Source organism: Choristoneura fumiferana, chromosome 8 (assembly GCF_025370935.1).
Source record: "Choristoneura fumiferana chromosome 8, NRCan_CFum_1, whole genome shotgun sequence".
NCBI lineage: Eukaryota > Metazoa > Arthropoda > Insecta > Lepidoptera > Tortricidae > Choristoneura > Choristoneura fumiferana.
The window spans coordinates 14,021,544-14,036,407 of NC_133479.1; the positions used below are offsets into that span (position 1 = coordinate 14,021,544).

The following is a 14,864-nucleotide window of genomic DNA, read 5'->3' on the forward strand; positions in this document are numbered from 1 at the left end:
TAGGTAGAAAGGGGAGATAACAATAAAATAACAAATAAATGATTAAGGGGCTGTTCCACCATCCATTTATTAGTCTTAACTGACGGTTAAATTTGATGCCGTCTCCGTCTATTCGAACAAAACAAAAAGAGAAGGCATCACATTTAACCGTCTTTTAAGACTAATTCATGGATGGTGAAACAGCCCCTAAGTACTTATTATTATTATTAACGACGACCGGATAGCCAATTGGTGGTGAGAGACCCTGACTACGAAGCTGGAATATGAATTATAGGTGTGAATGTTTATTCCCGGATCTTGGATGTTTAATATGTATTTAAGTATACACTTATCTATATATAAGTAGGTATGTTTATCCGTTGCATAGTATCTTGCAGAAAGGAGGTCACGACCCTCATTACTGAGGAATAAATAATTAATATCTAAGACGTATTATAAAGTTAATGATTATATCATGGACAGGGATATTTGAAAATAATTCCGATCCGTTAAAAATAAAGTTGTGTTAAATACTTGTGATGTATAGATATCATTTAATAATATTGTAAATCTGTTTTAAAAAAATATACCTCGTTGAGTTTCTTGTCGGATTTTTCTTAACAGAGGTTTTTCCGAATCGGTGGTAGTTTTTTTTTTTGATATTCATAAGTGCTTGTATAGCCTAAATTGAATAAAGATATTTGACTTTGAATATAACACAAGTAGGAGGAGGAAGAGTATCCTTAGTAAAAGCTTTGCATAGTTTGCACTAGGTCTATTGGTGTCAATAATTTTCCATGATATTTATATATTTAAAGGTACGTACTGAAGTCAGCGGGGTTGTGATGCCTTGGGCAAGGCAGGCCAACGTCCTGCAGATGAGGTATCATGGCGGCCGTGTCACCTTGGAAGATGCATTTGCCATCGGCTAACACATACACCTGGAAATACGCAAAAACAAAGTTGATGCGATAAACAACGATGCAAATAAAAGTAAGAGCATCGATCTGCGTGATCTCGCCAACTATTGCTTTAAACCCTGGAGTTTTTTTAATAGTGGCCAACTTTGTAAGACCTATTATGTAAAACTGTACCTACTTAAATAAATAAATTCAAAAATAAAAAAAATACAACGACTCTTTTATATAATTAAAAAACCCTTCCTTTTTTCACTAATATCATATATGCGAAAATAATTAATTTCTCGGAATAAAAACTATTTGACAAACAGACAGTTAAGCGACTATATATATAACCTGTTACCTCCTGCACGTTTTAACCAAACGATTGAGAAACGAACTGAAACGATTGAGATTTGAATTTTGAAGTTTGAGACTTTGGAAAGGACATAGGATAGTTATTATACCGGAATATTGTGTAGTTCGCGCGATAGCGATAGCGATAAAAATATTCTTTGCAGACGGAGTCGTGGGCAACAGCTAATAGTGTTAACGAAAGAGCTTCAGAGCAGGGGCGCTACTCTGAAATTCGTCACGCTCACTCTCGTAACAAATACCATTAGCGTGAGTGCAGCCTGTTTGCAAAGGAACAACTTTACTATAAAATTAACAAAATAACAGATTACAACAATATTTTTAACTTTATGACCTAGTTTTTTTTTTTAATAGAAGCTAAAAATGGAAAGTAATTTTTCTTCGATGCTGTAATTATATTCTACTTGGTAAGCCAATTCGAAATGTAGCGTCAGTATAGGTACCTACATAAGTGGATAAGTACTTACTGCCTCTCGTGCCGACCATTCAAGATCGTGTCAAAGGGCAATTAAAATTTTATTTTGGCTAAAACAATAGAAAAGAGTACGGCCACCATAAATCACAACCTATTGTTTTTAAGTACCTAGTAATAATTGTGCGTCCCTATTATGTAAATGAAGTGCAAGACAATGATAAGTCTGTGCATGTTGCACGCTATTTAACTCGCCATGACACTAGACTCTACCTACTCTCCGCGCTATAATATAACAATCCAGCTTAGCACTGCCGCAGTCGAGTAGGTCTCCTTACTACTCCTACTACTACTACTCTTTAGCGGCAGCTAAAAGTTCCAACCACTAGTAGACCTAAGAGGGGTAGGTCCCAAGGTACCATAGAACTGGATTTCGAGATATTACCTCACAGTTTCACTGATGTTCAGAGCGTGCATCTCATTTTTTTTTGGAAACTGTAGAAATTTGTAAAGAACAAAACACTGTCTTATGGTAGGTACTATAGATCTACCTGATGGTAGGCAGTGTTTTTGTCTATGCGTCCCTGCTCCTAAAATGACGGTAACTTCCATCTAATTTCATTTCTGGTCAAATAACTCGAGCAGCGCTAGACGGATCAGTAATAGATAACCTAGGTGAAATGTTCGCCGTAGCTTTGACTTGCTCACCATTACAGAAGCAATACACAATATTCAGTCTGTATTGACCATACACATTGCAACTGTCGATATTCTAGCTAGTCCGTATGCGCCGTCATCAACTCGTGGTATATAGTCTACTCCTGGACATAGGGCTCTCCCTTGGCACGCAACTGAGCTCGAACTTCTTTACTCCAAGCCTGCCTCACAATAATCATCGCCAAAAAAACGCGTCTTTCCGTAAACTGCTTCAACTTTGCCCTCTGGCCCCAAAATTGCCCGATTTGATTTAGAATCGATAACTTAGCACCCGTATAAGTTTTTAAACTTATCACCGTAATAATAATTCCCGTGTAGATAAAAGTTTAAAAACCTAGACGAGTTAGTAAGTTATCCACTCTAAATCCAATCAGGAAATGTTGGGGTCAGTGGGCAAAGTTGAAGCAGTTTACGGTACACTACGTTCGACGACATACGTTACGGTCTCAGTTGGTGTAGGTCTTACCTTACCTGATCAAAAAGCTCAAGCAGTGACGCGGCGGGTTGATGGATCGTGCAGACCACAGTACGACCCTGGCGCGCCAGCTGCCGGAGTAGCTTCACGCACTGCATAGTAGTGACCGTGTCTAGACCACTCGTCGGCTCGTCCAGGAAAAATACTGGAGGGTTGTTCACAAGTTCTAAAGCAATTGACAGCCTGTAAATAAGAAACAAAATAAAAAACTAACTGCTCGTTTACTTAAAAGTTTTTATTCGGATAAAATCTTAAAAAACTTAAACTTGCTCAGTGCTCACCTATGTTAATGAAACTACGTAACAAAGGGGCTGTGGTCAAAGTCAAACCCGATAAGTTGAAATAATTAACTGTTTAATAAAGAACAAGTCATGTAAAGTTTCTAAATACCTACAAAACATAGATAAGCGGTTTGACCACGCAACCCTCGAAATGCGTTCTGTGATTTTGCATTTGACAAAATTTTACGATATTACGATTTATAGTCATTTTATATTTGCTAATTACTTACCTAGATGTCCTAGATAGATCTACTACAGTCGCGTAGGTACTTTACTTGTCAAGTCTCTTGGGCAATAGCTGACATGTGACCAAAACTGCCGATACGAGAACACACTCCAAGCAAGTACATACCTAAATCTCGACCCTACTTATAAATGAAGGGTCCGCAGAAAGAACATTGCCTAGTCACCTTTTTTAAAATTGAGATTTTAATCTCAAAATGTCTACAGTGTTATGTCTAAAGTACTATGACTTACCATTCAATTAAATAATCTAAAAACAACATAAAATATATTTTTTACCTTAATGAAATGGTAGGTAACCATAGTAATTCTTAGTAATGACTAACATTCAAACCGCTATAACTCAAAAAGTTGCTTAGGTGACTAGACATGTTCTTTCCGTGGACCCTTCATATAATATGGTCTTAGGTGCTAAGCAGTTAAGGTCCGGGATTGACCCTGACCATATGAGTAATAGCAAAATAACCTAACCATAAAAATTACATTTTTAATACAAGCTTTTTTTGCTGACTGTACTTTTTGTTGACTGTACTTGCATTGTTACCCAAACTTCATTTACATACCAAATTTCAAGTCGATGCTATTAACCATAGAAGAGTTCCGTCCTGCAGCGACGATCCTGGCTGGACTACCAGGATGTCACTACTAGATTATTGTATTGTCACGTGATTTACATAAGTATGCCAAATTTCAAGTCAATCCGACTACTGAAAGTTGGTCGAATATAACTTGCAATGATTTGACTGCAGACAGAGAGACAGACAACGGGACAGATGAAACTAAATAAAAGCTAGTAATGATTTGTGATGATTTGTTTATTGATATCGTGAAGATCACGCGTTCCTATAATTATAATACCTACGTGAAATAACCATAGCCATGCCATCAGTTATATCAAGGAACATAATAATTACGATGATTATCTACAACGTAAAGCCGTGCACCGCGCTGAATATGTAAAATCACATTGTTTTGCTCATTTACATCATCATGTATTGTAGGTACTTATTACATTTTAATTAACTTCGAAATAAATTGGTTTAAATTCTGTCTTCCGAGTCATTTAAACTCCAGGAAAGGAAGGCAAACAACATTTTCAGTTTATTTAAGATAATTATAATGACATTTTACTAAAGCGGGTTTTTAGCAACCAGTCTCTTATTGTCGCCTTCCTTTATCGAATAAGGTAAGTGCAACGACAATCCGCCAATGTTTGTGGATTGGTCAAACATTTGGGGTCAATGTCCAGTATGTACTGCGACGGCAGTTGGCACCAACCTTCACCAACTACGCCAAGTGCAGGTCAACCCACATTGCGCAGCTTTCTGTTTCCTCATACATCAGGTAAGTGTGTTATAGTTAGTAATAGCTGTGCAGTCGATTGAAGATTTTCTCCGCTAATTTTGTTGACATAATATGGATTAAGTATTTAGAGATGTATTTTCAAATGTTAATTGAATTAAGTGAAAAATATGTAAAAAAATACCTTGAAAGTTTGAGGTCAAAATATAAATATTCGCTGCCAGAATTATGGTGTAAATGACACAGCAAAGGCATTGAATGATATTTTATTACTTAACAATACTAAGGTATTTTGGTACAACAAATAAAATTATATACCTATCTACTAAATAAATTTGGGACAACTAAAACTATTTGAGTTTGGTCAAATCAACCAAAATTCGTGACAGAATAAAAATCAACCGTCATCTTTGGTTACATTTACATGAAATCTAGTAAGTCCAATCCCACATTTTTTTTTAATGAACATAAAATTTTGTGTGCTCTTTTGCCGACCGCGATGGTACCAATTACCAAATACCAGTGAAGTACCAATCGTCCCAGCCAGCGACGAATATGTTCTTCATCTCGGCGTATACCTACTCGCCTACGGTACTCGCCGTAAAATGTGAACTTTATTGGACGACATACATTGTCGGCTTTGTCTCTAAAAATAATTCTTACGCAGAATTCTTGCGAGCAATTAGGTAGGTAGGTACATTAGTTGATATCCGTCTACGTTTACCTACAAGGACGTAGAAAGGCGTAGTTTTAAGATATTCCTGATTGAAATACAAATGTGAGTACATGGATAGATTAGTGTATAGAAGCATGGATTAAGGATATATATAAAATACCGAATTACCAAAACATTACTAAAAATTATATGTTTTAAATTATCGCTTCCGATAATCCGATAGTATTTACGGCTTCCTAATAGGTCCTTGAGAAAATGAATCTATTAGTAAACAAGCGATTCTTGTAAGTACCTACTATTATTAGGGTTCCGGAGCCAAAATGGCAAAAACGGAACCCTTATAGTTTCTCCCAAAGTAGAAAAAATTATGTCCCCCCCACCCCTCTATCTTCAAACCGTTTGTTCAAAAAATATGGAAAGCTAACGCTTAATAAATACTTTCAACGAAAATTGGTTTCAACATGATCGGATATACCGTTTTTGAGTTATTGCTGAAAAACTGCGCTTTTCAACAAAAGGATGTAAGTGCCGTGAAGATACGCTCTTTTTCTGATAATAGATTTTAAGACTGTAGTAAGTGTTTTAACGCACATAATATTACTTGATTTTTTTCGTAATTGCTACGGAACCCTATCTTGGGCATGTCCGAAATGCTCTTGGCCGGTTTTATTTATTTCCAAGGATCTCGGAATCAGCTCTAGCGATCGAATTATCGATCGTAATCGGTGAAATTTAGATCGAGCGAGCGTGATGCGTGAGCGAAATGTCTCCATTTTAGTTTGAGCAAAAACGCTTTTGTATTTTTGTGTCCACCGCCCGATGTCTGTTCTCTTTTACAGGTCGTATTTTTCAACCAAATCTCTTGAAATTTTGTGAGCAGGTTTGATAATATATTATGGTATTTATTTTTTTAACGTCGATTCTGATTTGAAAGTCTAAAAGACAGACTCACGATGTCTGAGACCCCCACACTAGCGTCTTTGGAGCGTCATCGTATGTATGAATGTATGTAAATACTTTATTGTAGCATGTAGCAACTACGCAGACAAAATTGTAAGAAAAAAAATTAAGTAAAAGGGGGTGTTTTTTTTTCTCGAATAACCCTATAGTGTGGGGAATCGTTGGATATTATTTATAGGTCTTTTCCATTGGGGGGTTGCCAAGACGATTTTTAGACTCAGTGATCTGTTTGCCAAATATTCAACTTTAAAGTTCAAATTTTCATCAAAATCGAGCATTTATTGCATTTTTAAAGCAATTATTGCATTTGATGCACAAGATTACTGTAAAAAATTAGTTTAACTAATTCCTTGTAGGTAATTGCAGAATTAAATGTCCGTGAAAACAACCATCATTCTCAATTAAATACGCGTGAAGATCAGTGACCTAAATAAAATGTAAAGCTGCGTATAATAGCTGCCTAAGTAAAATGTAAAAAGTAACTGAAAAATAACCTTTACTATATGTCAGCTTCCTACAAGTAGGTAGGTACAGTCAAAGCTCAAAAGAGCTGAACCTTTTAGTACTTTGCCGCGATACACAACAACACTGGGATGGCGTGAAATATTTTAAAATTAATGACAATGACAATAAAGTACTAAAAGATAAAACTACTTTTAAGCTTGACTGTGCGCACTAAAGTTATCTTAAATAAAATTTTGTTTACGTTTTTAGGTTCCGTATCCAATGGGTCCAAACGGGGCCGTTTTACTGTCACTCACGTTCGAAAGCGTTTATAATTTCGAGTGCGTTAGACAAATACAGAATCAGCAGGGCTACTACGAAACTAGAAACTCGAAATTCGTGTCGTCCCTCTCGCTCTCGTATTAAATAGTATAAGTGTCAGAGGGACCGCACGACACGAACTTTGAGTTTCGAGTTACGTAGTAGCCCTGCTGTACAAAGACCGTACCTACATTCTGACGCGCGGACGCTCGACGCTCGCGGCCGCATTCACCATCTCTGTCTACCATCATCCTATACCATTATGACAGTGTGACAAAATGAAGTGGTGAAACCATTGTGATTCAGAGTGCGTTAGGCAACAAAACACCAGAATATGTCTAACCACGGATGTGAAAACAAGAATAGTCATGGCTAAGAAAGCATTCAATGATAAAAAACACATTTTTAAAGCCAAAATCTCAAGGAACATTCGGAAAAGATTTATTAAGACCTACATCTGGAGTATAGCATTATATGGGAGCGAGACTTGGAAATTGACTGAGCGGGACCGAGACAGATTGAGTGCGTTTGAGATGTGGTGCTGGCGGAGAATGGAGGAGATTAGCTGGACTGAAAGGAGAACTAATGAGGAGGTTTTAGAGTTGGTGGAAGAGGAAAGGCGGCTGTTGAGGACGATTGAAAATAGGAGAGGGAATATGCTGGGGCATCTGATACGACATGACAGTTACATAAAAACACTTTTGGAAGGGCGAATAGAAGGCAGGCGAGGCAGGGGAAGGCCGAGACGGTCATTTATAGATCAAGCCAAGGAAAAAGTCAATGGCATGTCGTATCAGGAGCTGAAAATGCTGGCAGAGAACCGAAAAGAGTGGCGATTACTCCACCGACAAAAGCTAAGCTCTTAAATTAATGATGATGATGTCTAATCAAGAAGACCAAACTCAAAGAGTTAAACTAGTACCCTACCTTTTCTTCTGCCCTCCAGAAAGCAAGTCTGTCTTAGTATTCTGATGTTCCAACAGGCCCAGTTCTTGCAGTATTTCGTCAGCCTGTGCAACAGATCCTTTCGCCAGCTTCAAGCTGACAGCCACATCCATGGCTTCCCGGACTGTGAGGAGGGGCTGGAGTAAGTCCTCTTGCGTGATGTAGCATGAGGAACTTTGGAAGAGCTGCTCGTTTCGTGGCTGGCCGTCCACAAGGAGCTCGCCAGTTACACCCACAGATCTGGAAAAGAGACTTTATACAGTGTCCAGAAATAACGATGTGGGTGCTTTAGCAGGTGATACACTAGAGTATTAAATAGGAGGCGTTTGAATCCTGAATATCTTAGTCAAATGTGTTTTTTGTCTACATTACTAATGTTGTTCGGTATATTTAAAAAAAAAATCACAAATGGACACATACATTTATGTGTATTTTCCGGGTTAAAACTAAGTAAGTACCTACCTAGCTGTAAGTAAATTCTAAAGGAACGTTTTCTGTACCGACATCAGTGAACATTACTAGTTACTCATTTTCAACAATACCGCAAAAACCATTATAAAGCATTGTTGAATTTTTATCCACCATTATTTCATTACTGTTCCATTGTCTGCGAATTCAATCAGAATCGTTGGTATTTATGGCCTCTCCACATTCGCACGCGATTAACCAGTTCCCAATCCTCAGTGAGTGGCCCCTCGCGAGGCAAGCTCCAAGGCATAATTTTATTTTGTTCGCCATGACATGACATTGTGTGACTTTCGGCAACGGCCGTTGAAGTGCCATTAAGCTATTAAACAGTTACGTTATTGTTCGATCAAATGTTAATCTTCATGTTAAGAGTATTTGGGTACCCGGCAATGATGAGTTTTGAACGGTATGGCTGAGTTAGTTGGCCAAATCAATCAGGAATTCGTAATGTGGAGAATTTAACGATTGAGCGACGACATTCACGCCGCGGTCCGCACCGTGATTTCAAGACGTGAATTTACGCGAGTGTGGAGGCTATTTAAAAAAAAAATTGTGCCATTGTTGCAGCTCGATCAAAAAGCCTTGCAATTTACACCGCATTTGCTATTTGACCCATTCTCTTCCGGCCTTCGAACGTATCCGCAATATTCAGAACGAAGGGTATTTTAAACTTTTACGATGCGGTTAATTACCTACGTGTTGCATACATTGTGCATAGGTTTTAGCTGCAATACGTTGCTCTATTGTTTTTATGAGAAATCGAACCTTAGTACTCCGCAACTAGAGATATACATCCGCAACTATAGATAACGCCGATACATACCAAAAATCGGTATCAATACGTACATTCATTCCGGTGTATCTATGTAGGTACCCCGTACCTACATAGATACACCATCATTAATCACTAGTGCTTGAAATACCGGTACTAAAAAAAATACCGGTAATAAAGCGGTATTCGTCAGGGACAGCGCAAATCCCCTTAACTAGGACTGGATTTCACGTGTCTGACAAAAGCCAATTTCCATTTTTTATTACAAATTCGTGGAAATGGAGCTAATATAAAGTTAAAACCATCCACTGCAAAACTACACATAGAGCAGATACGCAGTATTTAACTACGCAGGTACAGTAAGTAGGTAAGCGGATTTGCAGTATCGATCGATGACTATATGCCTACTGGTATTTTTAAATATTGACAAATAAAAAATAAGTAAGTAATTACCAGCCCTAAACCTCATAATAACGCAAACTATTAATTACTAAATTCTTCATGTAAGCATGTGGTTTTACAATACAACAAAGTAGTTTCACAAATCTGTTGTTTTACGGGTAATAAACCATGTACCTCAAAACTATAAACATCCAAACATACAACTCATTATAAATATAAGAACTAATTACCTAATTACGTTTGTAAATTACTGACGGTTACGGAGACCATGTTGAATGTGAACACAACAATGATATTGCAAGTTTGTTATTTTTCCACCACAAATACTTATTCGAACGTGGTCTCTACTAAATTAACCGACAATGAATCAAAATAACTCTACAATTTACCTATTTAACAATCTTTTGTGATGAAAAACTATTTGATGTAAGATCCGAAAATAAAGATTTATGCACTTATGTACAAACTAGACATTTAAGTTTAGTTAGTTTACACATATATGTGTAAATTTTATTTTAGTAAATATATGCTTAAATGCGTGCAGAGCAAGTAGTAGCCTACCACTGGGGCCGTTGAACTAATGAACGACTACTGCAGCGGGTAGGGCCTTTAACAGGATCAAATTATTAAAAAATTATATCATATTCGTCAAAGTAAACAACAGTAGTTCATTGACTTAAAAAATAAGAAGTTTTTATTTTATTTCTATTACTCTTTTACACTTCAAAAGTTTATTCGAAAAACAATTTAAAGGATTTTTTATATAGGTATCTTTAGCGTTATGGGGTTACAGGCGACGTCAAAATCGCTCTACGATGGCGGATTGATAATGCTGTTGAATTTATATAAAAAGGGACGGAAAAACCCTAAAAAGGGACGGAAAAACTTCATTGTTATTAAAAGCCGCTAAACTTAGTAAAGTCAGTCAGTTTGATAAATACGATCTATGTTTTAATTGTTTGCTCCTGTTAATGGCCTCTCGCAGCAAACTGGTCAATCAAGCGCCGTGATGTAGTGATGTGCTAATTTTTTTTGTAGTATGAGTGTACCTTAAGGCATACGGGCATAGGGTTCCGTAGTCCTACAAGGAACCATTATAGTTTTCTCATGTCCGTCCGCGGCTTATCTTAGAGTTAGTCCTAGAAAGCTGTAATTTTGAATAGATATATGATAGATATAAAAATAACCCTTGCGGAAAAATAAGTAAAATAAAATTCCGAAAAATATTTTTTGGGACCTATGCACGTAAGTAGGGATGATTCATTTTTAATTTCATGTAAATTCATAGTGAGGGGTATCGTTAGATAGGTAATTTTAAAAAAAGTTTATTTAGACACATTTATCAATTAAGCGATCCGTTTACAAAATATTAGGCTGTAAAGTGCTAATTAAATTTAAAACTCAAATCCCAGTGCTTAATATTATCAAGAGCTTAGTTTCCTTTCGTTTGTTTTTTAATTAAGCTTGAGGTCCTGGGTTCGATTTCCGGCCGGGGCAGATATTTATATGAATGATACAAATGTTTGTTCTCGGGTCTTGGATGTTTAATATGTATTTAAGTATGTATTTATCTATATAAGTATGTTTATCCGTTGCCTAGTATCCATAGTACAAGCTTTGCTTAGTTTGGGGCTAGGTCAATTGGTGTCAAGTGTCCCATGATATTTATTTATTTATTTTATTTAATTACCTGTATCCAGAAATGGCGTTGAGCAGTGAACTCTTGCCTGCCCCGGAAGGCCCCATGATGGCGACGAGCTGACCCGATCGAAACCTGCCGTGCACTCCTTTGACCACATCTCTTCCTTTGCCTGTAACAAAGATCATCATCATCAGTGATTCGTAAAATCAAAGAATTATAAGTAAAAAGAAGGACAAAACAAAGTAACGCGTGAATCAGTTACCTAATTAATAAGTTATGTGTTCCGGTATTGCAAATAGCTACTTATGTATACATCCGTTCAGTACCTACCGTGAAAATTTTCTTGATTAGGTATAAGTTTCGATATCCTTCCAATCTCTGTCTGTCTGTAAGTCTGTTTGAAACTTTGAAGTATAGGTACCATCCTGTATATCTCTGTACTGCTTTTGGTGGTTACCATTAGGACTACTACCTAGTGCGTTGCTGGTCTTGCCGGCATAAAAAACGGTACAATCGCCTAACAGACATACGTATATAAGCTTTTAGTGAAAGGCATTTATGGCTATCTAAGGCTAGGAGTAATAAACTCAGAGAATGGACTGGTATTGTGCTGTAATCGGGAATGAATCGACAGTGACTCGGTTTTGCTTTGCACATTCCAATAATGACGACATTTTGATTTTGATTTTGACGAGATTTCGCTATCTCTCATAGTTTCTGACTTCTCCATACTCGCCCATTTAGATTGATCACCCTGTATACTAAAAAATTAAAGGATCGGGTAAGGCCCACTGCTCTTCAGCGAGGCCTATGTGTTTAAATTATAAAGAAAGTATTACACGATTTTTACATTGCCTCAAATAACTCTTCTAAAATATCTAATATAGCTCTCGGTCTATTTGATTGATTAAGTTCAATTGACCGACTTGTTATTTGTTTGGTGCAGTACATTCCAAACAAACATTAAAATTGTTCATCGACATCGAACAAAACTAGTACTGCCAACCTAATAATTACATAATTGAGGCCAGATATGATTTGAATTCTTACACTCCGGGATAAAACTTTAAAAACGGTTAATTACTGTAATTTGGATAGTGTATTGCTTCTTTCAATTTATTGCCTGAATCACCCTGAATCAACGTAAAGCTCTGTTCAGACCTACAAGAAAAGTATACAAGTTACATTACATCGCGAGGCCGTAAAGCGAACTAGTTTGAAGGGGTAAATCGAGCGCTGCAATGTAATGTAACTTGCACGATTTTTCTTGCAAGTCTAAACTGCGCTGGTCCATGCTTTGTAGTGTGCAATATTTACACACAAATCACTAATTTATTAAACATCGACGTCAAAATCGCCTTGTCATTCAAAAGAACACCTTTACAATTATACGCTGTATTCGTTACATTATTTCGCTATTTTTTGCCGCAATAAAGCAATTAAATTCTGGTTGTGTTCCGCTGCAATAAACGATCTTAATGTTTTGGAATTCATTACAACAAATGAATGTACAGGTGTGACTGATTAATGGCCTAGCATTTGTTTCGTGCAAATGCTACACTAACCTGAAGCATTAGGAAACTATGGATGTACTAGTTACATTGTTTTTGCATATTTAAAACTAGCTTTTGCCCGCAACTTCGTCCGCGTGTACTTTTTATCAGGGCGTATTTTATGTTTTAATTAACTTCCGTTATAATTGTGACATTTGTATCTGTGTGCGCACACAGATAATTTTTAATTGTAATCGAGAACTTATACACCTTTTTTCATACTTCTAAGTCCAGAAATGAGAAAATTCCGTACAAACTTTACCCCCCTCCCCCATTTTACTCCTTTAGGGGGAAAATTTATCCATTTCACTTAGATAGATAATTTTTAATTGTAATCGAGAACTTAAACACCTATTTTCATACTTCTAAGTCCAGAAATGGGAAAATTCCATATAAAATTCACCCCCAGTTTCACCCCCTTAGGGGATGAATTTCTTACATCATAAAAAGAACCCCTGTACCAAATTTCAAGTTTCTAGGCGCAACGAGGGGGCGCAAGCGCCGTTTCTGCGGTACTCGGCGGACAGCGCCGGGAAAGTGGCGTGCATTCGTAATGGTTATATTATTTGTAAGATCATCTATTTTTTCGCTAATTGACAATGAAAACCATAAAACGAATCGTCGAGGACTTACACTAGTGAAAATAGTTACAAAGGATGGCGCTGAACAAAAGAAGTAAACACCAAGTAAATTTAGCGAAGTTGATTTATAAAGTTTTTTCATTATTCTGATTCTATTTATTACTTATTTTAGGTTTACTTTTGTATTATTTATTTTTTTAGGTTACTTATTTATATATTTACATAGTTTAATGAAGAAATTCACACAATTTAATGAAGTGGTTACTATTACCTAGAATAAAGCCCGAACGGCTACTGCGGTCTTCTATCGCGTAATAGCTCAATTTTATTTGTATAGCAAATGTATGGCCACAATTTCGGTAGTGTCCTTTTTCTATATACGAATTATGTTTTGTTGACTTATTGCTTAAATATTCGCTTTTTAAAGATATATTTGGGTAGTTTACTAACATTGCGGCTTCATAGAATGAACATAATTGCTTTTTGATAACAATAATTATTTTGAAGGTGTGATTTTGCATGTCTGATTTTTGGGTTCTTATGGCACTTGAGGCCTTTTTCGCTGTATATTTTGGCATTCTTATATCTATTTACCTTCTAATTTCTTGTCAGTCGGCCAATAGGCTAGAATATTATTCTCTTATGGTTTCTTATAAAATTCGGTATGGTTTCTGTGACTGTTTTATTATTAATAATGTTTTGCCTGTGCTTTTTAATTTCTAACTATTTACAGAAAAAATAAAACGAGAAGTCTCACGTAGAACCTGAAAAGAACAAGATCGAGATTATTTGTTTAACAATCGGGACCATATTTTAGACAGTGTACCTAAGTTAAGAAAATAAAGATTACTTAAGCATATTTTTTTAAAGACATCGTTTCAGTATTTCTTATTATTTACAGACTGTCACCGACAACAACAGCGGGTTTGATGTTGAAACAAACCAAATTAATCGCAGATTTTTTTCAGAGCTACAACACATAAATAGAAGACAAATTGATGAAGACCGAATTTTAAATAAAACGAAAAAAAATATTGGTGATATAATTTTGAAAATTTTCCAGGAGCAACACCGAAGTTTTTTCAACTTGAAAACGTTTGACTTCCTGCTACTGCTGAATTGTTTTCGCCTGATGACATCACCGAAGAAAAAACTGGCGAAAATGTAGAATGTGCAATGATTAAAAGACAATTTTAAAGTTTAGCTCAATTCCGTGTCAGATTGAAAATTTTATCCTTGTAGAAAAACAAAAAGAAACCGATGAAGTTCTAGATGATATAGTTATGCAGAGAGAAGAAATTATTCGTAATTTTTTCTTCGACGATGACATTATGCAAAAATAATTCAGTAGGTATAGGTAGTAGCGAGAAGTTGAAGGTTTTCAAGTTGACAAAAACTTCGGTGTGACTCCGGGAAA

General features: G+C 36.4%; 1 protein-coding gene across 3 annotated transcripts in view; it reads right to left on the bottom strand.

Moving 5' to 3' along the window:
• Positions 1–14,864, bottom strand: part of LOC141430577 (ATP-binding cassette sub-family G member 4) — a 65,093-nt gene that overhangs the window by 8,192 nt on the left and 42,037 nt on the right. For 2 of the 3 annotated variants that reach the window (XM_074091350.1, XM_074091349.1), the window contains exons 3-6: positions 11,362–11,482; positions 8,012–8,269; positions 2,854–3,040; positions 806–920 (exon numbers count right to left, since the gene is read on the bottom strand). In XM_074091350.1, coding sequence (XP_073947451.1) covers positions 806–920; positions 2,854–3,040; positions 8,012–8,269; positions 11,362–11,482 — 681 coding nt within the window. Of the gene's footprint in view, positions 1–805; positions 921–2,853; positions 3,041–8,011; positions 8,270–11,361; positions 11,483–14,041; positions 14,212–14,864 lie in introns of all 3 variants that reach the window. The other variant, XM_074091351.1, reaches the window with a different exon arrangement.